At 32.7% G+C, this 25,077-nt stretch overlaps 1 protein-coding gene across 1 annotated transcript in view; it reads right to left on the reverse strand.

Moving 5' to 3' along the window:
• CCDC170 (coiled-coil domain containing 170) overlaps window positions 1-25,077 on the reverse strand; it is a 115,873-nt gene that overhangs the window by 45,058 nt on the left and 45,738 nt on the right. The window contains exons 6-7 of the mRNA XM_074309539.1: window positions 12,039-12,356; window positions 2,325-2,525 (exon numbers count right to left, since the gene is read on the reverse strand). Of these exons, the coding sequence (XP_074165640.1) occupies window positions 2,325-2,525; window positions 12,039-12,356 (519 nt within the window). The remainder of the gene's footprint in view (window positions 1-2,324; window positions 2,526-12,038; window positions 12,357-25,077) is intronic.

Below are 25,077 nucleotides of genomic sequence, written 5' to 3' on the forward strand. Positions count from 1 at the left end.
AATACATATAATTTCTGAGAATCACTGGGATGGAGTATTAACTTTTTAAAATGGTTTTTAATTTGCTCTAATGTCACAATACCCAATATTAAAAATTAAGACAAGCCTTTATGAAATTCTTGTCTTTAAACCTTTATTTCTATTTCATCTTGTTAATAATGAATAGTATAAATAAATAAATTTAGAACCAAGAATCAGTATTATGTGTAATAGGGATAAAATATTGCTCTTTCCAGTAATATCAGGGGTAAAATATGCCTATTATCACCACTACTATTTGACATAGTCTTCTATTTGACAGAGTCTTATGAATGAAATATGTGTGTGTGTGTTTGTGTATACATTCTATGGTTATATATGAATAAATGGGCAGCTGGATGGCACATTGGATAGAGTACCAGGCCAGAAGTCAGAAAGACTCATCTCCCTGAGACATTTAGTAGCTGTGTGATCCTGGGTAAGTCACTTAACTCTTTATCTCACTTTTCTTATTTGCAAAATGAGTTGGAGAAGGAAATGGAAATTCACTCCAATATCTGTCAAGAAACCTCCAAAGAGATCATAAAGAGTCAGACATGACTAAACAAGTGAAAAGCAATTTTATACATGTATGTATATATATATTTGCTATATATAAAATTATACTGTTATACATAAATATTCATATATGCATAAAATATCAATAAGACCACCAAAATATTATGAGAATAATAACCAAAAAAGAAATAAAATTATTATTATTTTCTGCAAATGATATGATTTTATACTTAGAAAAATCAACTTTAAAAACTAATAGAAATAGTTAATAATTTTAATAAAGTTGCACAATAAGTCTTCCTAAATTACTTTATCCTGTTAAGAACTGAATTCATTTCTCTTCTATAATTTCAGAATGGCACAAATAATATATCTCCTCAGAAGTTGTTCAGTGATTTTCAGCCATGTCCAACTTTATGTGACTCCATTTGGGGTTTCTTGGCAAAGATACTGGAGTCATTTACCATTTCCTCCTCCAGCGCATTTGTACAGATGAGAAAACTATGGCAAATAGAGGTAAATGATTTGCTCAGGGTCGCACAGCTACTAAGTCTGAGGCCAGATTTGAACTCAGGAAGACAAGCCTTCTTGACTCCAGTAGTCTGTCCACTGTGTCACCTAACTACCTCTCTCCTCAGATGCTGAATGGAAATTCCACAGGATGGCTAAAATTTTGCCATTCTTGAGATTATTCTTCAAGGTATAGGACTAAAATCACAGTAATTCTGCTTTTCTTCCATACTGAAAGAGAACAGAGATGAAAGAACAAAGGAAGAAGAAAATAAAATTCTGCTTGATTTTTTTTCTTAAAAAAAAAAAGAGAGAGAGAGAAGTTATGGGGGGACTGAAACAAAGATGCAAAATTGGAATGAAACAAGCATATAAAATTGGTTGCTATCTTGTTTCTGCCAATCTCATTAATGTCTGTTCTACTGTCAGATATCCAGAAAGAGTAAGTATGGTAAAGTGATTCTATACCTAGTGGCTATATAAGTTGTGCAAAAATTCAGAAATTATTCTGTGCACTGATTATTCAGTGGTTAATTAATAAATAAAGTTTCAAAAAACTGGAAAAGAAAACTAGTAACATTTTCCATTTCTGCCTCTTCCAAAATCATTGTAAAGACAACCTGGTACCATCAAAAGAATTAGAAGTCAGAGAGGTTCAAATCTCAGCTTTTATTACTAATAATATGAATGACATTGAACAAGTCACTTCCTATTAAAACCTCTCAGTTTCCTATCTATAAAATATTATGGTTGGTCCAACTACAAAACTACAATTAAATCTGAAAGTCCTATGAAATCTCCTCTCCACCCGCATTTTATTATGTTCTGACTTTTCTAACTGAATTGTCTTTACCCCTAACCCATCAATCCAGAAGAAAATAATAAAATGCTGTTTCCTTTTCATTTAGTTCAACAATAACAATACACTTTTTCAATAATTTACTTGATCTTTTAGAAGTGAAATAACTATCTGCAGGGAAATTTTTCTACAAGACAAGATTTAAATTAGTACTTTGTGTTTGGGAATAATAATTTTTTTCTTGCTCCATTTTTTTTAACTAGAAATTAAGATTCAATTTTATTATAATCCAAGGAGTCCTAAAAACCCAGGACTGCCCTCTTCTCCAACAATGCTACCTGCTGCTTGAGATTTCTTTTAGATGAATTAGGATTTAGGAATAAATATCTAATTACAGTATATACTGGATGACTTTTTAAGATATGTTTTTATCTTATAATAGATGTTTCCATTAAGTAAAATACTACTAGATTATTACTTTTTGTTTCTCGAGGCTCAAACTGTCTAGCAGAACATCTCCTGATACCAGCTCCCCCTCCAAGCGTGTCAATTGTCTCTGAAGGCTCTCAAAATGATTTTCTGCATTCTGGGCTCTTTGCAGAGCTTTCTGGTGAAGTTCAGTCTCATTCTCCAATTGTTCAGTCAGTTTAGCTATCTGGGCTTCAAGCTGGGAAACCATCTGTTAAGAAAGAAACAGAATAGGACTGAGCTTCATTTGAAAAGCAAGGAAGTATTTAAAAATGAATGCTCAACTGCTCCAGCAAAACTATTTATATTATTACCTTACACATTCAAATCAGTTGATTTATTTAAATTAAAATTTTTCCATACAAAATCTAAAATAAAACACTAATCTGATTTATCTCCAATGCAAAGACAAACTTTATTTTCACTATTTAACAAAATCTATTTACATTATCTAATATTGCCTGAATTCTGCCTAAAACACTGAGTTGGTTAAGTGACTTGATCAGGGTCACACATCCAACAATCAGTGAATCAAGCCCAAATAGTGGCTCTTGCCTATAATCCTCTAAGAGAGAATGATGGAATTTAGGCACTCGAGTTTAGCTAAAGTTGATCAACTTGTTGTCTATACTCATCTGGCACCAACATGATAATTATTGGTATGGAAATAACCCTATATACTTTGTCTCATGGCAGATAGCTCTCACATGAACCATATCTTATGTTTCTCTGTATCTCCTTATGTATTTTTACAGTCACTCAAAAAATATTAATTCAATAAATGCCAAATTGCCATCTTTATTTTGCACATTAGAAACATAGTGCTCCATATTTCCAATATATATTCATTTGATTCAATGACAAGTCCAGAATAGGAATCCAAGACCCCTCTGGGGACAATACTTTTAGATAAAGAATATTCACTCTTTAAATATTAAATAAAGAAAATGTTGAGAATAAAATAATAAATGCCAAAAGTTGTTTTTTGTTTTTAGTGTACCCTACGTAATTTCACATGGCATAGTATAGGGATAGAGAGCTAGCTAACTTTGAAGCCAACAAGACCAGGATCCAGATCCTTCCTCTGATATGTATTTGTGAGACCCTCAGTAAATCACTTAATGTCTCAGTATTCTAGGTAAATCTAAGACTTTAAGCTGTACAGAAGGTGACAGACTGAATTCATTGGTAAGAGTTTGTTTTAATAAGGAGTTCTATAGAATGATAGTTAAATTCAAAAAGAAATGGGGCCATCAGACTATACATAAATATCTATGCCAAATGCTTATTAATTTAGAAAAAATGTTAATATTATCTGTGCTCCATATTTAACATATATTGGATTGCTTGCTATCTAGGAAAGGAGGTGAGGTGAAGAGATAGAGAGAAGTTTGGGGGACAGGTTTTTGGGGGGATTGAATGTTGGGAACTGTTTTTGCATATATTTTGAAAATAAAGGGTTATTCTTCAAAAATAAATAAATAAATAATGTGTTTTTTAAAAATAATAAAACATTATCAGTTTTCTATTGTATTATATTTTAATCAAGGAATGTATAGCCTGGGACCACGTATTAGATAGCTCTACTACAGAACAATGAAATCATAGATCCAGTCTCTGTCCCTATATCTAAATACCATATGATTACTAGTTAGCCAAGCTATTACAGCCTTGGAGATAATTCATTTAGGAACTAAAAAGAAGGCTGAAGAAATTGTACTAGAGTCAGCTCAAACTGGGTTTAGAGAGTCATTTGTCAAATTTTTAATGTGAGCATTTTTACTCAGAAAGTGACAAATATAGGAAATCAGGGCTTGATTTATTATTTTGTTAATTGTGAAAATTAAAGTGATGAAAATGTTAATACTATAGTATAAAATTAAATTTAAATATGTTGTGTATACATTTTAGAGAGCCACTTGTTAAATACTTGCTAATATTTACCTATTACTACTATCTACTAGCTACCAAATCTACATTTCTAGCTTTGACTTTTCTCCCATCTGATAGACTTATAGCCAATTTTCATTATTCACAGATTCCATATTTTCAACTGCCCTATTCATTAACTTTTATTGGTAACCCCAAAATTAATACTTAAGGCACTTTTACAATCATTGAGGAAAATAAGTAGAATGGCAAAATAATAATAATAATAATAATAATGAGGGACAGTCCCAGCTGAGGTTGAACAAAGTGATACTCTTAACTATTTTCATTATTACAAGTAAGTGGTCAAAGGAGGGATAGGCAGATATGTGTTTGGAAATTACCATGAATAAAACTTTAGAAGCAGGAAAAAGAAAAGAGAAAAGGAGGAGGAAAGGAAAAAGAAGGAAGAGGAAGAGAAGGAGGAAAAAGGAGGAGGAGAAACAAAGAAAAAGAAGAAATGAGAGTTAAAATTCAGACTACCTATTCAGTATTGGATGGTAAAAAACAAAGCAACTTCATGAAAAAGACTCTTTCAAACATCATCCAGTGCAAGTTTTATAGATTTGTTTTTAACATCAGAGATCACAGAGAAATCATTATTTGTGGCTTCTCAATTGTGTAAACCATTTTCAGCCTGGTTGATTGACTATTTAAAAAACAACCAAAAAGGAAGAAAATATTTTCTCTAGATAATCTACACTTATTTCTGAAGGTGTTGCACCTTAATGCCTCATGTCTCATTGTACAAAAAAATCATAATTTCAAAATTCACCTGTTACAAGTGTCCTGAACTTTCAAGGTTAAACAAACACTAAGGACCCAATTCAAATTCATGGTAATATAATGGTGACTATTATAAAATAACCTTTAAAAAGGAAAAGAAGAGAAAATTTGTCATGGGTAGAAAGATAATGAATGTGCAGAAATAATTTACAGGAAAAGTAAGGCTTTCCTAGGTTCTATCATGAATTATAAAGGTAGGATTTTTAGAAGGATGACTGTTCTGCAAATGGAAGCACACCTAAGTTGATTTAGCCAAGCCAAGTCTGACTCTGCCTTTTGGCCTTCAAACTGATATTTCTCAACTATTTACAGTATGTTTTGCCACATCAGCTAGAAGTCAGCATATTGCCTCTTCCACAAACAGATTTATCAAGTTGTAAAAAAATACCAATTCTCCAGAAATACTTTAAAAAATGGGAGCCCTATTTTCTTCCAATGCTGCTTAAGCATGAGTCACACAAGACAGCAGTAACTATATGCTTGATTTGGGTTTTTAAAAAGGAAAAGGAGCTATTGAAAATTACTGGGTAGGAAAGTCAGATTAAGGCATGAAAAAGACTGAGTCATTATCACTTTTATGGGTGTAGAGAGGGTGGAACCAGCTTAAACAATTTACATCATTTTCTTTAGAAAATAAACAAATATATCATGCTGACAATTTTATGTTATTTCACATGCTAGAATTAAAACCATTTCAGGCAAAGCATTTTGAATGGAAATGGGGAAGGAAAATAATAACATGGGTGCAGGAGCAAGCCATTAGCTATTGAAGGTGGTCTATTTTCACTTGAATTAAATTATTTTTCTTGATAAAGACACATTTTAAAAAGAAAGGTTATGTTATTAGCATAAACCTTTCTTGAAGTAAGTTCCTTTATTCAACAAAGTAACTATGTTAAATTATTCTACAAGCAAATTACCAAAATGCATACAATATTGTAAGCTCAGTGATGTATCATATATCACATTTTTAACACAACATTTTGCTACATCAGAGGTACTGACCTACTAGTTCTCAGTTTAATACAACTACAACATTATATAAGGAAAAAACATGGAAAGATTTAAGAACTTTGGTTGATGCAATAAGCAATCAACTCCAGAAGACTAATGTTAATGGATTCTCCCAATCTCCTAAGAGATAATCAGTGCAATGAAACTTAGATTTTCACAAGCAACCAATGTGTGACTTTATTTTGCCTTATTTTATGCACATTTATTATAAGGGGGCCCTTTAGTGTTTTTTTTTTTGGTGGGAAAAAGATTAGAGGAAGGAGAAAGTGGAATGAGAATGATATCAAAAAAGAAGAAAAGAGCATCATTTTTTAAAATGTAGAGGAGAGAGCAAAAGGAAGAACCCTCAGAGGAACACAACAACATGGGTATTATGTTAAATTTAATATACACTCTTAAAAAACAAACTATATTAAAATTTCATGGTTTATGTATATTATTCTGTTTCATTTATATGAAAAGTTGATGTTTTGTATTTTTTATGCTTTTTTTTTAAAAAAAAAGAGGCATAGGATGCTCCATCATGAAAGAAAAAGAAGAGAGGGAGGAAGGAAGGAAGGAAGGAAAGCAGGCATAAAAGACAGAGAAGAAAATATGCTTCAACCTACAATCTGAGCCAAAGCTTCTCTAGCTAGAGGTGTTTAATATATAGGAATCCTTTGGTATTGTTATTGATTCCTATTATTGACCAGAATTATTAAATTTTTTAAGTTGATTATTTGTACAATATTACTATTATTGTATAAATTTTTCTCCTGGTTCTGTTGATTTCATTTTGCCTCAATTCATACAAGTCTCCCAGGTTTTTCTCAAATTATCCCCTTCATCATTTCTTACAACACAATAATATTCCATTGCATTCATATACTTCATCTTCTTCAGCTATTCCCCAATTGATTGGCATTCTCTCAGTTTCCATTTCTTTGCTACCATAAAAAGAGCTGCTATCAATATTTTTCTACATTTTCCTCCATATTTGACCTTTTGGGATATCGATCTAGTAATGTTATCATTGAGTCAATGAGTATGTACACTTTAATAAATTTGAAGTCATATTTCCTAATTTGTTTCCCAAAAAATTGGCCATTCACACTGTGTAAATATACCTGTTTTCCCTCAGTCTCAGCACCATTTATCATCTTCCTTTCATGTCATCTCAGCCAATTTGATGACTGTGATGTGATATCTCAGATTAAAATCAGATTTTAATAAGTTATGCACAGAAAATAAAAGCAAAAGCAGGTGGAAGCAAGGCAAAATAACAACTTGGGATTTTTTTTCTTTTTTTTCTCCAAAGAACCAGAAAGTGTATTTAGTCAGCAAACATCAGACTTAATTGCTAAAAATAAGTGGGTACCAAAACAACCAATTTAGAATATAAATTAATGCATAAAATCTTATAAAAAAGGATGATCAATAAATATAAGCAGTATTATTTCATAAAGTCAAAAGAAGCTATAATAGGTAAAATCATCGTCCAGACAACTAGCAAAATATCCAACAAAACAAAGCCATCGTGAAGGTATTTAAAGGATGAAAGTGGAAGGAATAGCCTCAAAAGAAAAAAAGGAAAAAAAGATGTTCAAAAAACCATTTTATCAAAATTTTTCTTCCATCAAATTTAGTAGTATCAAATACTTGAACCCTAATACCTTAGTCCCTGAGATACTTATATGGAAGATAGAAATGGCACTAGTGAGAACAAAGATAGAAAAAGCAACAAAACTAGACCAGTTATATAAAGGATATCAGTGTTAGAGATAATGAGGGCCTTGAGGAAACCTATATGCAAGGTGTCTGAAGGAGATAATACTAAGGCATGAAAAAAACTGGCAACCTTTAGTCAAAAAAGATGACTGACAGAATATTAATAATTACCAACCTATTACAAAAATTTTGTGAAAGTCACATAACAATTAAGAGCAACCTCAATGAAACTATTAAAAGAGGATAAATAGGCTTTTGAAAATTATATACAACATGGATCACATTTTTTAAATCTTATTAATTAATTAATTAATTGAAAATTACGGGGCTTATGAAATCCTATTGTGCTTATTATGTGTTAATTACAAAAAAAGAAAAAGAAAGAAAAAATAAAAGAAAGTATTTGATTCAGCAGAACAAAATACTACCTTCACTGTCTCCCACCTGCATATCAAGATCTTTAGGATTTCTTGGAAGGTATAATAAAAAGAAATAATGCTATTCTATGGAATTTTGATGATAAACACGAGTAAGACATAAAACAGGGAGATATGTACTTGCCAAAAATATTTGACACTTTAGTGAAGTATCAGTCAAGAAGCGATTCCCCATTCCTGATGAAGTCCTCTAGATACTCTTGTTTGTGGATTGAATTGCACTGATTGCTGCAAGCTCCAGGACATTTCAGAGCTTCCAGGAATGTATTTGTAATTACTCAAAGGAATTTGTGCTATCCAATCACATAAGAAAGACAAAGTGGATAAAGATGTAGATAGGTTATGCACTAGATAAAATTCTGAATTTGGAATCAGGAGTTCAAAACCTGTCTCAGAAATTTATTGGCTGTATGCTCCTGAACAAGTCATTTAACTTTCCTGAAGTTTAGTTTCCTAATCTGTAAAACTAGGGGAATGATTTCAACCAGTCCCTTCCACCTCCAAATATATGATCTTCAAATCCTGAAAATGTCTACTGCTCAGATTTTGACATACATTTGGATGTCTGTCCCTTAAGGCTTATCCAACATGAGCTGGGTCAGGAGTTGAAAGTGAGATGAGCTAAATTTCCGTCAGAAAATCATAAAGCTCTTTTACTGATCTTATCGTGAAAGCAAAGATCCATTCTTTCAATCTTAACATTTTGGTGTTAATAATGAGATGTGGAGTCCTGTTACTTCCAAAAAACTTTCTAAAGAGGAATAGTCCACATAAGAAAATGGAGAGACATCACGAGTATAAGTAGGCTGCAATGTATGCCCAGTCAGGAACTCCAAAGAATAGTAGTAAAGGACATCATCAAAAAATATAATGGCAAAAAAAAAAAAAAAGAAGATATCAAAGAGTAAGAGATAAGAAGTAACAGCTCAAGTACTCCACCAGTAATTTTTTGATATTAGGAGAAAGTGGGGAGGACCTCTAGTGCCTTGGGTGAGACCTCAGTGACAAATTTGTGGAAGATCAGGTCTATTCTCAAGTCTTCTAGGCCATCCTTCTCCTCTCTAAGCAAATGATCTCATCTTTTCTCTTAGTGACAAAACTGAGTTTAGCCATCACAATCTCCTTTCCATCTCTACTCTATAAATCAAAACTCCTCTGGTTCTTCATCCATCTTTACTACATTGGTCTTAACCTCTAAGGAAGAAGAGGTGCTTCTCTTTTCCAAGACTAAACCCTCCATTTATGTCCTTGATCACATTTCCTTTCCAAATTATTACAGCTCTTTTCCTCTTCAAATTATCTTATAGTTGCCTATTTTTGTGCAGCCTATCCTCCAAGCTAAATATAAGCTCTTTTAATATAGAGATTATTATATTTTTGTTTTTGAATCCTCAGAACCTATGATAGTGCCTTATATATAACAGAAGTTTAGCAAATGTTTCTTCAGTTGTATTTTGAGGGTGGTATCTAGTAGAGTACCACCAGGATCTATCCTTGGCGAAATTCTTTTTAACTTTTTTATTGAGGACATGGATGAAGGGAGAGGTTATATGTTTATAAAATTTGTGGATGTTATGAAACTTATAGAAATAGTTAAAACATTAGCTCAACAGTTCTTCAGGTATGGTCCAAGGATCCCTGGAGGTCTACAAGACCCTTTCATGGGATCAGCAAAGTCAAAACTATTTTCATAATAATACTAAGATGTTTACTCTCTAATACAGCAAATTCTCTCATAAACAAAATCTCTTTGAGAGGGAGGAAAGTTTTAAGAGTTTAAAGGAGTCTTACTAACTGTTGGTGGAATTGTGAGCTGATCCAACCATTTTGGAAAACTATTTGGAACTATGGACAAAGGACAACCAAACTGTGCACACCCTTTGATCCAGCAACTTCAACATTAGGTCTGGATCCCAAAGAGATCATTAAAAAAAAGAAAAGAACCAACATATACAAAAATATTTGTAGCAGTTCTTTTTGTGATAGTAAAGAATTAGAAATTGAAGGGATGACCATCAATTGGGGAATAGCAAAACAAATTGTGATATATGAATGTAATGGAATACTATTGTGACAAAGAATGACAAGCAAAAAGACTTATATGACTGAAAAGACTTATATGATCTGATATAAAGTGAGTGAGCAGAACCAAGAAAACATTGTAAACAGCAACAACATTATATGATGATCAAATGTAAGGAACTTGGCTCTTTTCAACAATGAGGAGATTCAAGGGAATTACAACAGACTTGTGATCAAAAGAGACATTTACATCCAGAGAAAAAGAGTATGAAGACTGAATTATATCAAAACATAGTATTTTCACTTTTTATTGATATTTATTTGCTTGCTTTCTTTTTTTTCTTGTGGTATTTTTTTTATCTTTTGATCTGATTTTTCTTGTGCAGCATGACTAATATGGAAATATGTCTAGAAAAATTGCACCTATGTTGGATGTCTAACTTATGTTGAATCATTAGTTATCTATGGGAGGGATGGGGGGAAGGGATAGGAAAAATTTAGAACTTTGCAAGGCTTTGCAAAAGTGAAGGTTGAAAACTATTTTTGCACATATTTGGAAAAATAAAAAGATATTAAAATGAATGTTAAAATTTTCTTTGTGTTATTGGAAAATAGAAAATACTATTTTAAAGAAAAAGAGTTCAAACTAAAGAGTTTGAGGACTAATACACTAGATGACAAAATCTGCACACTAATATAACCCAAACAATGAGCTAAATCTAGATGAAAGTTAATAAAAATTATTGTAAAATATAACATGAGTTCAAAGATTAACTACCAAAGCATAGGATGGTAATGCATTATAGACAAAAGTGCATTTGAAAAGATTTAGGGGTTTTAGTATACTTCAGAAACCTTGATATAAGCCAATACAACATAGTGCCCCGCAAAAAGCTAACACAATCTTAAATGGCATTAAGATAGGTATAGTATCCAAAGAAGAGAATGAATAAATGATTGAATAAAAAAGTAATTATTCAATACTTACTATGTGCAAAGTACTCTGCTAAGTGCTATAGAAACTTTAAATATAAACACTTTCCAGGGGTGTTGAGAACCAAATTTAATAAATGTTAAATTTTCAGTACCAGAATTTATACTTCAGAAATCCATTTCTTGCAAGATACTTCAAACCCAAAGTAATGCTAAGGCTAAATTAACTACATTAGATGCTTGGGGAATGTAGGACTTAATAGAAGAAAAAGTTTTCTTGACTATGAATTTTGGTATGCATTTACTTTGGATTCTATGGATGTGACAAGCTTGTTCTATATGCCATGGCTTCTTAATTTGATGTTAGCAAAGGAACTGAAAACACTTAGACAAGAGCTGGTCACAAAATAAAATCTGATATGCCCAGGGAACCCTAAGTGCTACAGAGCATTTTTCCTAGAATCAATATCTATTTGTCCTAAGTTAATAAATGGTTATTGTTAAAATATGCAAAAAATAAAAATATGAAAATATGCAAAAATAATTTTCAAATGCCTTTAAGCTTTTTTGAAACATTTTGAAATGGTACATTTTATATATCATTAAAATGGCCATTATAAAACTATTTTCTCCAATTATTAAATGGACCTGATAAAGAATATTTTAGTTAATGTTATCCTAGCTAAAAGTCCCAGATGTATCTTAAAAAGGCAAAGTTACATACTTAACTATATTCTCAAACAGATTTTTTTTACCAATATGAACAAGTTTTTGCCCAGTCTGTCTCCAATTCCATATTGAATTAGTTTTATTAATTATACCAATTATTATTAGCAAATTAGCAAATTTTTATTAAATTATACTAAAGTACTAAGTAAAAACAACTCCCCACTTACTTGTTTCTTGTTCTCTTCCTGTTTGTTCATTTCCTGTATTCTGTTCAATATATCTTCCTTTGAAGGCTTAACCATCACTGAGTTTCTACTTAGAAGTTCTGCAATTTGCTCCATGAATGAACAGAAATGGCTCTGAGAGGTCTTTGCTTCCTCCATGAAGTTCTTCAAACTCTTCTCTGTTTCACATGAATTTTTCTTCAGGCAGCTCAGCTCCTTTTTAGAGGCATCCCAGGCCCTCTGGCCAACAGTTAGTCTTTCTTGTAAGATTTTAATTTCCTTCTCAAGACTCTGTTTTGCTTCTATAACACTAGTCAAGTCCTTTAAAAATAAATAAATAAATAAATAAAATGGGTTTGGAGTGGTAAGAACTAGTGTTTTTGAATCAGAAAAACAATGCCAGTCTTTACTGGCTAATATTTTAGGTGCATGTTCCCACATAAACTACCCTAAACAATGTCATTCTTATTAACTATCTTAATATATTATATCTTAATCCCATATAAAATAAAAATTGAAATGTAACATCATTATTCATTCTAGTGTCTTTATCTGGATTCCTCATTATTTCTCACTGCCCTCTAAAATGTTGTTTCATCTGAACTTGTGGTTTTCTGTAAACAACTAGGGACTACAGGTACAATGTGCATGTATTGGGTAAACAAATTCATTTACTTTGATTACTAATGTCAAAAAATTTAGGGTAAGAGTTTTCTTTCTTATCTTAATTATTCTGTCTTTACTTCCTAAAGGACCAGTTAGAATTCCAGATGATGGCCTACAATTTTCATCATTTGCCCTCCTACATTATGAACATGGACTATCACTGGAAGATTTAATAACAATTGATATTTGCATAGTATTTTAGAGTTTGCCTGGTATTCTATCTATACTAGTTTCTTTGGACCTCAGAATATCTCCTTTGGGGTAACTGCTACGGGTTATATTTACACTTATATGATTAGAGAATCTATTCATAGTCATAAAGCTATTAAAAGTCAGAGGCACTTTAAACCTAGGTCTTCCTCACTTCACATCTAGCATTATTCCACTACATTGATAGAACCCATAGTAGAAATTATATGTGAAATAAATAAGTTCAAAGTGAGGGGGAGTATAAAAATTTGTCCAGAATATTAGGGAAGACAATCAACTAATTTACTGGGTTGATCAATTTCTCTCTCTCTCTTACTCTTTTCCACTGTCTCTCCATCACTTCCTGTCTCTCTGTTTCTCTGTCTCTCTCTGTCTCTGTCTCTCTCTCACACAAACACCACATACAGACATGCATAAGCATACAGATACATACACACTCAAACACACAAACTGATTTTTAAGTCAACTAAATTCAATGTACTGATATAAAAGGAAATTCAAAACATGGATGAGTAGTTAAAGTGCCTGTATTTCAGGAGTAATAACTGAGCTAATTATAGAACCCATTTCTAAAAACGCTTCACCTTTCAAGTTGCTGGCAATAGTTGACTTCATTTCCCCTTTGCCATTCTAAAACAGTCCTCTTAGAGAAACCCCACTGTGACTACTAATTACATTATGGGTAGTAAAGTAAGAAATCAAGGACACTTTCTCACAATTACAATATTTCAACAGTTTGCAGACTTACTTTCATCAAGAAACATGATGAATGGTTAATTATAGTCCCCAGCCTCAGCAGTAATAAATGTATTGAACTATACTAAAATAAAATTGGGATGGGGTGGGGAGAGAGGTGATCAGAATATTGAAAGTACCAATGAGATTGCTAAAGAAAACAAATTCACATCCAATCACCCTAGCATTTCAAATACAACATGAATACATAACAAGGGACTTTTATAAGGAAGAGAAAAAAATCAACTGGGATACAAAAAGAGGCAGTTTATATGGTCAGTCAAGTGACCCACTCAATATTTGAATAAACATAAACATATGCTAAGCATATATACTATATGTTAGACATACTATGTTAGTACTGTATAAGGTAGGGAGTAAAAGGAATATAATCATTTTATAAATGTGGAAATTGAGGTTTAGACAGGATAAATGAATTGTGTGAAGTCATATAGCTAGTAAATGGTGAAAACATAACTCAAATCCAGGTCCTCTGACTCTAAATTTCCACTCGATACCTCACTACTTTTCATTAGAATAATTTTGTGCTGTTGGAAAATTCTCACTAGATATTCTAGAGTCCAGTTTCATATTATAAATTTTAGACTCACCAACAAAAGTTCATTCAGCTAACAACCTTCAATCATAAAATAATATACATTGACAAAGATTCAAACCCCAATTGAGACAGTATGCTGTTATTTGACTGACTTAATGACAAAGGCCTAAGTAATCCCATCAAACCCTGCACTTGGCTTGGTACATGAAAAAATATGAATCCAATGCTGTAAGTACCTTATAGGGTTGCTGTGAGAAAAACCATGTAAATTTCAAAATATTGGAGTAGTGAGAGGCTCAGTGGTTAGAAGACCAGCCCAAGAATCAGGAGGGTTTACGTTCAAATCCTGTCTCAGATACTCAGACACTTATTATGTGTATGACCCTGGCAAGTCACTTAACCCCAATTACTATCAAGGGATAGAGACAGAAATAGACAGACACACACATACACACACACACACACACACACACACACAGAGAGAGAGAGAGAGAGAGAGAGAGAGAGAGAGAGAGAGAGAGAGAGAGAGAGAGAGATGTTACTGTAACCCATCCCATAGTTGGCCTCAGAGTGGACTCAGATACAATTTGAGGGCCCATTCACAAAATTTCTCAAGTTCTTGTCTATCTGGATTATTTTGCTCCCACCAAAATAGCTCTTAGTTCCCCATTAAACACTTATAATGAGTATAGGACAAATTTTATTCAATGCAAGAAAACATTCAGACTAGATCTACACTAGGATAATATAAAATTCTTCCCTCCTGACTTCCAGGGGTGGAGCCAAGATGGCAGAGAGGACACCCATTTCTCTTTGACTTTCTCTACAACTCTCACACTAATTGCAAAATCCAGCCTGTGAATTAATTGAAGAGAGCAGAACCTACAAATATTGGGAGTGCGACAAATTATCAGCCTAAGATAATTTCAAAGATTGCCAGAAAAAGTCTGTTTCACTTGGAAACAGGAGGAAGCCAGTGCAAGCAGCTGAATACAAACACCAGCTCAAACAGCACAGAGTCACAGAGTGGTTCTGTCTCTGTGTAGTGGTGCAGACTCCTGTAGCAGAGAATCTACAGGGAAGAATCTACAAGAATCTACAGCAATGTTGGCCACTCTGCCCTGATTGCAAGCCAGTCTTTATGACTTTCTCAAGAAGATATTAGTAACAACCATTACATAACTTTGCCATAATTAAATTATAGGTTTAAGCCCTGTATATCTTTCATGCCTCATTCTATACAACTGAGCTTTCAAGATGTTACCCAATTTCTAGATAGAATAGAAGAAATATATAGCAACTAGGAAGAATTTTATTGAGAATGGGAGTCGGGGATCAGCAGAGAAGTTATAAAACATCCAACACAAACACAAAGATAAATAGTGAACCCCAAAACGCCAGAAACTCATAGGACCTGACTATGCCCACTCAGCACCAGGAGTGAATCAGCACTAACCCAGTGCAGCTATAGTTGCTTGGCCTAAAGGCAGATCTTAACTTTAAAAAAAAAAAAATGAGTAAAAAAGTAAAGAGGACTCTAACAATTGACAACTTTTATGGTAAAAGAAAAGAATAGATTTCAAACCCTGAGAAGACTAAAGGCAAATTGTCTCCAGATGAAGTCCCAAAAGGCAATATAATCTGGTCCCCATCACACAAGGCTCTCCTAGAAGAAATTTAAAAGGGCCTTAAAAGAGAGCTAGAAGAAAAATGGGAAAAGGAAAAGGAAAAATTTGCAAGAGAGTTTGGAAAAGGCAACATAGAAACTATCTGAACAGAATTCACTACAAAATAGACTTAGTGAAATGAAAAAACTCATTAAAAGATACATTTGATAAAATGGAAAAAGAAAGCAAATTCCAGAAAAACAGAATTTGTGAAAAAGAAAAAGAAAATAATTCCTTAAAAAACAGAATTTGTGAAAAATAAAAAGAAAATAACTCCTTAAAAAGCAGAATTTGTGAAATGGAAAAAAAAAATTCCATAGAACAAAACAACTCCTTTAAAACTTCAATTGAACAAATACAAAAAAAAAAAAAAAAAAAAAAAAAAAAAAGTAAATGAAGAAAATAATTCACTAAAAATCAGAATTGAGCATATGGAAATGAATGACTCCATGAGACAAGAAGAATCAGGCAAGCAAAACAAAAAAAATGTAAAATACCTAATTGGGAAAACAACCAACCTGGAAAATAGTTCTAGGAGAGACAATCTAAGATTATTGGACTCCCTGAAATACATGATGAAAAAAAAGAGCCTAGACACTGTCTTTCAGGAAATCATCAAAGAGAACTGCCTAGATATCATAGAAACATAAGGTAAAATGTCCATTAAAAGAATTCATCAAATGTGTCTTGAAAGAGACCCCAAAATTAAAACCCCAAGAAATATCGTGGCTAAATTTGAGAACTATTAGACTATGGGAAAAAAAATATTACAAGCAGCCAGAAAGAAACAATTCAAATACCAAGGAGGCACAATTAGGATTACTCAGGACCTAGCAGCTTCCACTTTAAAAGATCAAAGGGCCTGGAATCTGATGTTCCAAAAGGTGAAGGAATTGGAATGTAGCCAAGAATAAATTACCCTGCTAAACCAGCATTTTCTTTCAGGGCAGAAGATGGACATTCAACGAAACTGTGAATCACATTTATTTTTGATGAAAAGACCAGAGCTAAACAAAAAAATCTGACCTCCAAATATAAAACTCAAAAGAAGCATAAAAAGGTAAAAAGAAAAGAAAAAACTCTTGAGAACTATATTTCTGTTATGAGTATATATTGAGAGTACATGTATAATCTGATTTTACTGTTATAATAGAAAAAATAAACTAGAAATGTAAAGGGGACTGTAACAGAAAAAAAAAAGAGGAAAGTGGAGGTAAAATGAGGAAAATTACATCTCAGGAAGAGGCAAAGAAAACATCATAATTGAGGGAAAGAAGGGAAAGTGAGGAATATTGTGTGAATCTTGCTCTTATCAGATTTGGCCCAAAGAAAGAATATTAGATATATTTGATTTCACTGGAAAACATTTCTCATCTTATAGAAAAGTGGGAGGGGAAAGGGGAAAAGGGAAGAGGTAGGCTAAACAGAAGGGAAAAGAGAAATAGTAGGGGAAAGGTATAAGAAAGGGGGAGAAACTCAAAAGAGGGAGGACTGCTTGAGGCAAGTAGTGCTCATAAGTAAAATATAAGGGAGGAGAAAAAAGGGAAAAGGAAATAAAAAGTATAATTTGGGGTTAATAAGATGACAGGAAATATAGAATTATGTGAATGAGGTGAAGTCTCCTGTAATGTTCTCTTGTTCAGTTTTCCTGGAGATCTCTGGGCCGCCTTCTTTTTAGTTCAGTAATCACCACAAGAACAGCTAGGTTTTAAAGTCTAAATTCTTTATTATCTCCTTCCTGGGGCTGGACAGCTTTTGGAGAGCCTTTCAGACTGGCCTTGATCTCAGGGGAGAAATGCAGGAGGAGAGCCTGACACCAGGAGTCTGACTGAAGGTGGAAATAAATCTCTGTCTCCTTGGCTCCAAGAGCTTCCAGTGCCCTTGTATTCTGTGGCTCTCAGTTCCTGCTTATATGCTCCACACTGAGTATAGACCAGTCATTATATTACTAGGAAACCATTATTTGCTGTAAGATTAAATCAATCATAGTGAACTTAGAGTACTATTAATCACCATGCTAAACTAGATAACCATTGTATCATCAATTCCACTTAGTTAGTACCTTGTAAGAATTCTTGTTTCAAGTTCAGAGTTCTGGTCCATAATACTCTCCCATAAAACATAAGCGGATAGAAGACTCATTAAAAACCAGGTTTCTACAATGTGTTGTTTACAAGAAACACATTTAAAGCAGAGTGATACATACAGAGTAAAGGTAAAAGGCTGGAGCAAAATCTATTATGCTTCAGGTGAAGTAAAAAAAAAGCAGGGGTAGTCATCCTGATCTAAGATCAAGCAAAAGCAAAAATTGATCTAATTAAAAGAGATAAGGAAGGAAACTATATCTTGCTAAAGGGTATGATAGATAATGAATCAATATCAATATTAAACATGTATCCACCAAGTGACGTAGCATCTAAATTCCTAAAGGAGAAGTTAAGAGAGTTGCAAGAAGAAATAGACAGCAAAATTATAATAGTGAGAGATCTCAACTTTGGTCTCTCAGAACTAGATAAAATAAATAAGAAAAAGTTAAAGAAGTAAATAGAATACTAGAAAAACTAGATTTGATAATTCTTTGGAGAAAATTGAATGGAGACAGAAAGGAGTACACTTTCTTCTCAGCAGTTCATGGAACCTATACAAAAATTGACCATATATTAGGACATAAAGACCTCAAAATCAAATGCATAAAGGCAGAAATAGTAAATGCATTTTTTTCAGATCATGATGAAATAAAAATTACATTCTGTAAAGGGCCAGAGGAAAATAGACCAAAAAAAAAAATTGGAAATTAAATAAGCTCATAAAGAATGAATGGGTGAAACAGCAAATCATAGACACAATCAATAATTTCATTCAAGAGAATGACAATAATGAAACAACATACGAAAATCTGTGAGATGCAGCTAAAGCAGTAATAAGGGGAAATTTTATATCTCTAGATGCTTACTTGCATAAAATAGAGAAAGAGAAGATCAATAAATTGGACTTGCAACTAAAAAAAGCTAGAAAAAGAGCAAATTAAAAACCCCCAAATACCCAACTTGAAATTCTAAAAATAAAAGGAGAGATCAATAAAATTGAAACTAAAAAATTGAATTAATAAATAAAAATAAGAGTTGATTTTATGAAAAAAGCAACAAAATAGATAAACTTTTAGTTAATTTGATTAGAAAAAGGAAAGGGGAAAATCAAATTGTTAGTCTCAAAAATTAAAAGGGAGAACTATCCACCAATGAAGAGGAAATCAGAGTAATGATCAGGAGTTAATTTGCTCAACTTGATGCCAATAAATTTGACAACCTAAGTGAAATGGAGGAATACCTACAAAAATATAGATTGACCAGATTAATAGAAGAGGAAATAAATTACTTAAATAGTGCCATTTTAGAAAAAGAAATAGAACAATTTATTAATCAACTCCCTAAGAAAAAATCCCCAGGACCATATGATTTACATGTGAATTCTACAAAACATTTAAAAAACAATTAACTGCAATACTATGTAAATTATTTGAAAAAAATAGGGAATGAAGGACTCCTATCAAATTCCTTTTATGACAGAGACATGGTACTGATACCTAAACTAAGTAGGATAAAAAAACACAGCAAGAAAAGTATAGACCAATCTCCCTAATGAATATTGAGCAAAATTCTTAAATAAAATATTAGCAAAGAGATTACAGATAATCATCCCCAGGATAAAACACCACAACCAAGTAAGATTTATAGCAGGGCTGGTTCAATATTAGGAAAACTATTGGCATAATTGACTATATCAATAACCAAATTAACAAAAACCATATGATTATCTCAATAGATGCAGAAAAAGCATTTGATAAAATCCAACACACATTCCTATTAAAAACACTAGAGAGTATAGGAATAAATGGACTTTTCTTTAAAATAGTCAGTAGCATCCATTTAAAACCATCAGTAAGCATCATATGTAATGGGGATAAATTAGAACTATATCCAATAAGATCAATGGTGAAACAAGGTTGCCCACTATCACCATTGCTATTCAATATTGTATTAGAATTGCTGGCCTTGTCAATAAGAGAAGAAAAAGAGATTAAAGGAATTAGAGTAGGTAATGAGGAAACCAAATTATCACTCTTTGCAGATGATATGATGGTATACTTAGAGAACCCTAGAGAATCAACTAAAAAGCTATTAGAAATAATCCACAACTTTAGCAAAGTTGCAAGATACAAAATAAATGCACATAAATTATCAGTATTCTTATATATCACAAACAAAATCCAACAACAAGAGATACAAAGAGAAATTCCATTTAAAATAACTGTTGATAATATAAAATATTTGGGATTTTATCTCCCAAGGGAAAGTCAGGAACTATATAAGCAAAACTACAAAACACTTTCCATACAAATAAAGTCAGATCTAAGTAATCAGAAAAATATCAAGTGCTTGTGGATAGGTCAACTGAATATAATAAAGATGACAATACTACCTAAACTAATCTATTTATTTGGTGCTATACCAATCAAACTCCCAAGAAACTATTTTACTGACCTAGGAAAAATAACAACAAAATTCATCTGGAAGAACAATAGGTCAAGAATTTCAAAGGAATTAATGAAGAGAAAAGCAAATGAAGGTGGCCTAGCTGTACTAGATCTAAAACTATATTACAAAGCAGTGGTCATCAAAATCATTTGGTACTGGCTAAGAAATAGAGAAGTTGATCAGTGGAATAGGTTAGGTTCACAGGACAAAATAGCCAATGACTATAACAATATAGTATTCCACAAACCCAAAGGCCCCACCTTTTGAGATAAGAATTCTCTATTTAACAAAAACTGCTGAGAAAATTGGAAATTAGCATGACAGAAACTAAACATAGACCCAAACCTAACACCAAGATAAGGTCAAAATGGGTTCATGATCTAGACATAAAGATTGATATTATAAACACATTAGAAGAACATAGGATAGTTTATCTCTCAGATTTGTGGAGGAGGAAGGAATTTGTGACCAAAGAAGAACTAGAGATTATTATTGATTATAAAATAGATAATTTTGACTATATTAAGTTTAAAACTTTTTGTACAAACATAACAAATGCAGATAAGATTATAAGGAAAGCAATAAATTGGGAAAACATTTTTATATACAAAGGATCTGATAAAGACCTCATTTCTAAAATATATAGAGAATTGACTCAAATTTATAATAGTTCAAGCCATTCTCCAATTGATAAATGGTCAAAAAATATGAACAGATAATTTTCAGATGGAGAAATTGAAAGTATTTGTAGCCACATGAAAAGGTGCTCCAAATCACTATTGATCAGAGAAATGCAAATTAAGACAACTCTGAGATACCACTACACACCTCTCAGATTGGCTAAGATGATAGGAAAAGATAATGATGAATGTTGGAGGGGATATGGGAAAACTGGGATATTAATATATTATTGGTGGAACTGTTAACAGATCCAACCATTCTGGAGAGCAGTTTGGAGCTGTGTTCAAAAAGTTATCAAACTGTGCATACCTTTTGACCCAATAGTTTTTCTACTGAGCTTATATCCCAAAAAGATCTTAAAGGAGGGAAAGAGACACACATGTGCAAAAATGTTTGTGGCAGCCCTCTTTGTAGTGGCAAGAAACTGGAAATGGAGTAGATGCCCATCAACTGGAGAATGACTGAATAAATTGTGGTATATGAATGCTGTGGAATATTATTGTTCTGTAAGAAATGACCAGCAGAATGATTTCAGAGAGGCCTGGAGAGACTCATGCTAAGTGAAGTGAGAAGAACCAGGAGATCATTATACACAGCAACAAGACAATTATACAATGGTCAATTCTGATGAACATGTCTCTCTTCAACAGTAAAATGATTAAAACCAGTTCCACTTGTGCAGTGATGAAGAGGACTATCTATACCCAGAGAGAGAACCATGGGAACAGAGTATGGAACACAACATAGCATTCTCACTCTCTGTTGTTATTTGCTTGCATTTTATTTCTTTTCTCGGTTTTTCTTTTTCTTCCTTCTTGATCTGATTTTTCTAATGCAACAAGATTATTGTATAAACATTTAAACATATATTGGATCTAACATGTATTTCAATATATTTAACATGTATTGGACTACCTGCCAAGTAGGAAAGGGGGTGGGGGGAAGGAGTGGAAAATTTGGAACAAAAGGTTATGCAAGGGTCAATGTTGGAAAAATTATCTATGCATATGCTTTGTAAATAAAAACCTTTAATAAAAAAAAAATCTTCCCTCCTTCTCAAAGAAATCTTTAAAGACCTTCCAGCTTGTAGCACTTCTCTGAGTTCAGTTACTCAGTCATTTCCACCTCCTCTCCCAGTGGATCTCCCTTTTCTCATAGGAAAGGAAATAATAGTTAACTAAGAGCCAGCCTCTCCAAGCCAGATCTTCACAATATAAATGACCCAGAATATTGAGGATATATCCTCAATTTGTTTTCTTAACATTTTTAAATTCTTCATTGTGCCTCATCATCCAATTTTTCCCTGTGAGAAATGACAGTGTCAGCATTATGAATTAGGAATATATATGTTATCCTAACTAGAATGTGAGTTCCTTAAGAAAAAGACTTATCTTACCTTCTTTGGCAGTACCTGACATATAGTAGGAACTTAATAAACTATCATACATGTGTATATATGTATTATGTATGTGAATGTGTATGTACATATATATATATATATATATATATATATAAAGATATAGCCCTGGGCCATCTCTCCTGAGAGATCCATATCTACAGCAAGAGAGGTCAGCACCAGTAGATAGACTATTAAGTCATAATGGATGAAGAAGGTAGGATAGTTATGCTGGAGATGAGCCCACAAGTGGATATTATGGGGATAGTGATATGAAATGCATTTTTCTGTTCTACAAATGATACAACAATAAGCACCTCTTTCACAAGATTGTTGTGAAAATCAAATTAACTAATGTGTGATTCTCTTTGCAAACCTTAAAGTGCTATGTAGATGATGACCCCTTTGGGGTCAGAGCATATTACCCTTGGTGTAAGTCCACTGCTCTATGTTATCTTCATATCAAAAGGAAGTGCTGAAGTGAAGTGAACCCATTACATTTTAAGTATTTTTTAAAATCAACATGGATCACTAGTAATACAATACAAATCAGTATTACACATGTCTGGATATACGGTGGAATCAAATTAAACCTTCAAAATAAAATGACTATATACAGCAAGGTTAGATGGAACTTGGCCTTTGGAACATTTTCTAAACTAGTCTATCAGTTGACCACATCTTTTCCCATAGTTAAGATCAACAAATAGGACTGTTTGTACACTCAAAAGTTCCCAAGGCACTTTGGCAATCTGAAGGTCTAGACGTCCTTGAGAGAAGCAGACTGTAGGTAAATTGTTAAAAGGTAAGCTCTGGCAGAGAATGCACGCTCTATAGAATGGAGCCCTGAGCACCTTGGTAGGGAGCTAGGAGAATGGGAGGCAGAAAGGTAGGACATCTGATGGTGAAAAGAGCTATAGAGCTTATATGTTTTACTAAGTTCTATTTTTAAAAAATAAATAAATAACTAAATAGAAAACCATAACTCAGGCAGCACTATTTACCTGAAACAAGTAAATATTAATAGCAGGCAAAATCCTTATGGTGGAAATAGTTTCTAGAGTAATGATCTTGAAAACTTTGAAGTGACAGGAAACATTGCTAGCAAAGAAAGAAATTCTTAAGCCTCCTTTGCAAACCAGTCCCATTACCTAACCTAAATAACATTGTCAGAAAATTCTTCCATATACCTCATTTAGTCTTTTAATATGTAACTCACATCCACAATCTCTTCTTCCATTCTCAGTGAAGATAGGCTTTTTTTCAAAGAACAGTTTCCACCATCTTTAATGAATTTCAAATAAAGTATCAGGATTTAATAATTAGAAAGGTCAAAGAAATGAGCTAAAAAATACAAAATAAAACAAGAATGATGAGATTATTTCTATGATTGTTTTTGCTGCTGCAATCATACTTGGCTCATAAAGAAACTTTTTCTAGGGGTAGCTAGGTGGTGCACTGGATAGAGCACCCCTGAAGTCAGGAGGACCTGAGTTCAAATCTGACCTCAGACATTTAACACTTCCTAGATGTGATGTTCTAGGCAAGTCACTTAACCCCAATTGCCTTAGCAGAAAGAAATAAACTTTTTTCTATCTTAAAAACATTTAGAAAGACTTCTACACACTTTCCCTATGACCATTTAGAGGTCAGCAAAACTCTTTAGTTGTACTTTTTGTTACAACCTCAATTCTGTGAATGAATAAGTATTTTATCATAAAATACAAGTTTCTAGCTGCTTGTTAAAAAAAAAATCTATTCAATATATACTTTGGCAGAAAAATTCATCTGCTTGGACTCATCCTGACGTCAAATGTTTTTGCAAATTCTGGATAAAATTGCATCACTCATTTATAAGCAATGTACCGAAAGGAAGAGGGATAAAGTTCTGCTTTTTTTGCAGAGTTATTGCAACACCTTTAGTACTTAGCTCATGCAGATTAGGCTCCAAAATTGCATACTTCTTATGCAGTATGGAATATTTCCAAATCTGACAATGGAAATAACTTTATAAATAAAAATAAATGAATAACTAAATAAGGTGTTTACTGTCTAGATGGCTATTTACTATGTTTGTTGAACTGAACAGGTAGTTTGGGTTTTTTTTTAAAGATCGGTACCAGATTTCTATCATCTAATGGCTATGCAAATACAAAGTTGATTAAATATCTAGTGATTACTGACATTTCAGAACTTCCTAAATGAAATTTATAATCATTCAAAAGAACTGACCCTAACTATCCACACAGAAAAAATCAGGTGGATGAGAGATAAAGACCAGAATAAGTAACTGGATGAAAAACTCATCATCCTAGTCCATTAATACACATATCTTGGACAGGCACTGAAATTAGAAGATGAGTTAGGCCCAGAATTATAGAGGAAGAAGAAAACTAGGGAAATTGTACAGTGATTGTGTCAACTTCTTCCAAAAACAAAGACTCTTCTTTTTAAACATCAAAATTCTTCTGTTGATCTGATGTCCCACACCATTCAATACCCTCTTATATTTGCTGTCCTACTTTATTAGAATGTAAACTCCTTGAGGGCAGGAACTATCATATTTTTAAATTCACATTTCCAGTGTATAACA

This window comes from Sminthopsis crassicaudata, chromosome 4 (assembly GCF_048593235.1).
Source record: "Sminthopsis crassicaudata isolate SCR6 chromosome 4, ASM4859323v1, whole genome shotgun sequence".
Classification (NCBI taxonomy): Eukaryota; Metazoa; Chordata; class Mammalia; order Dasyuromorphia; family Dasyuridae; genus Sminthopsis; species Sminthopsis crassicaudata.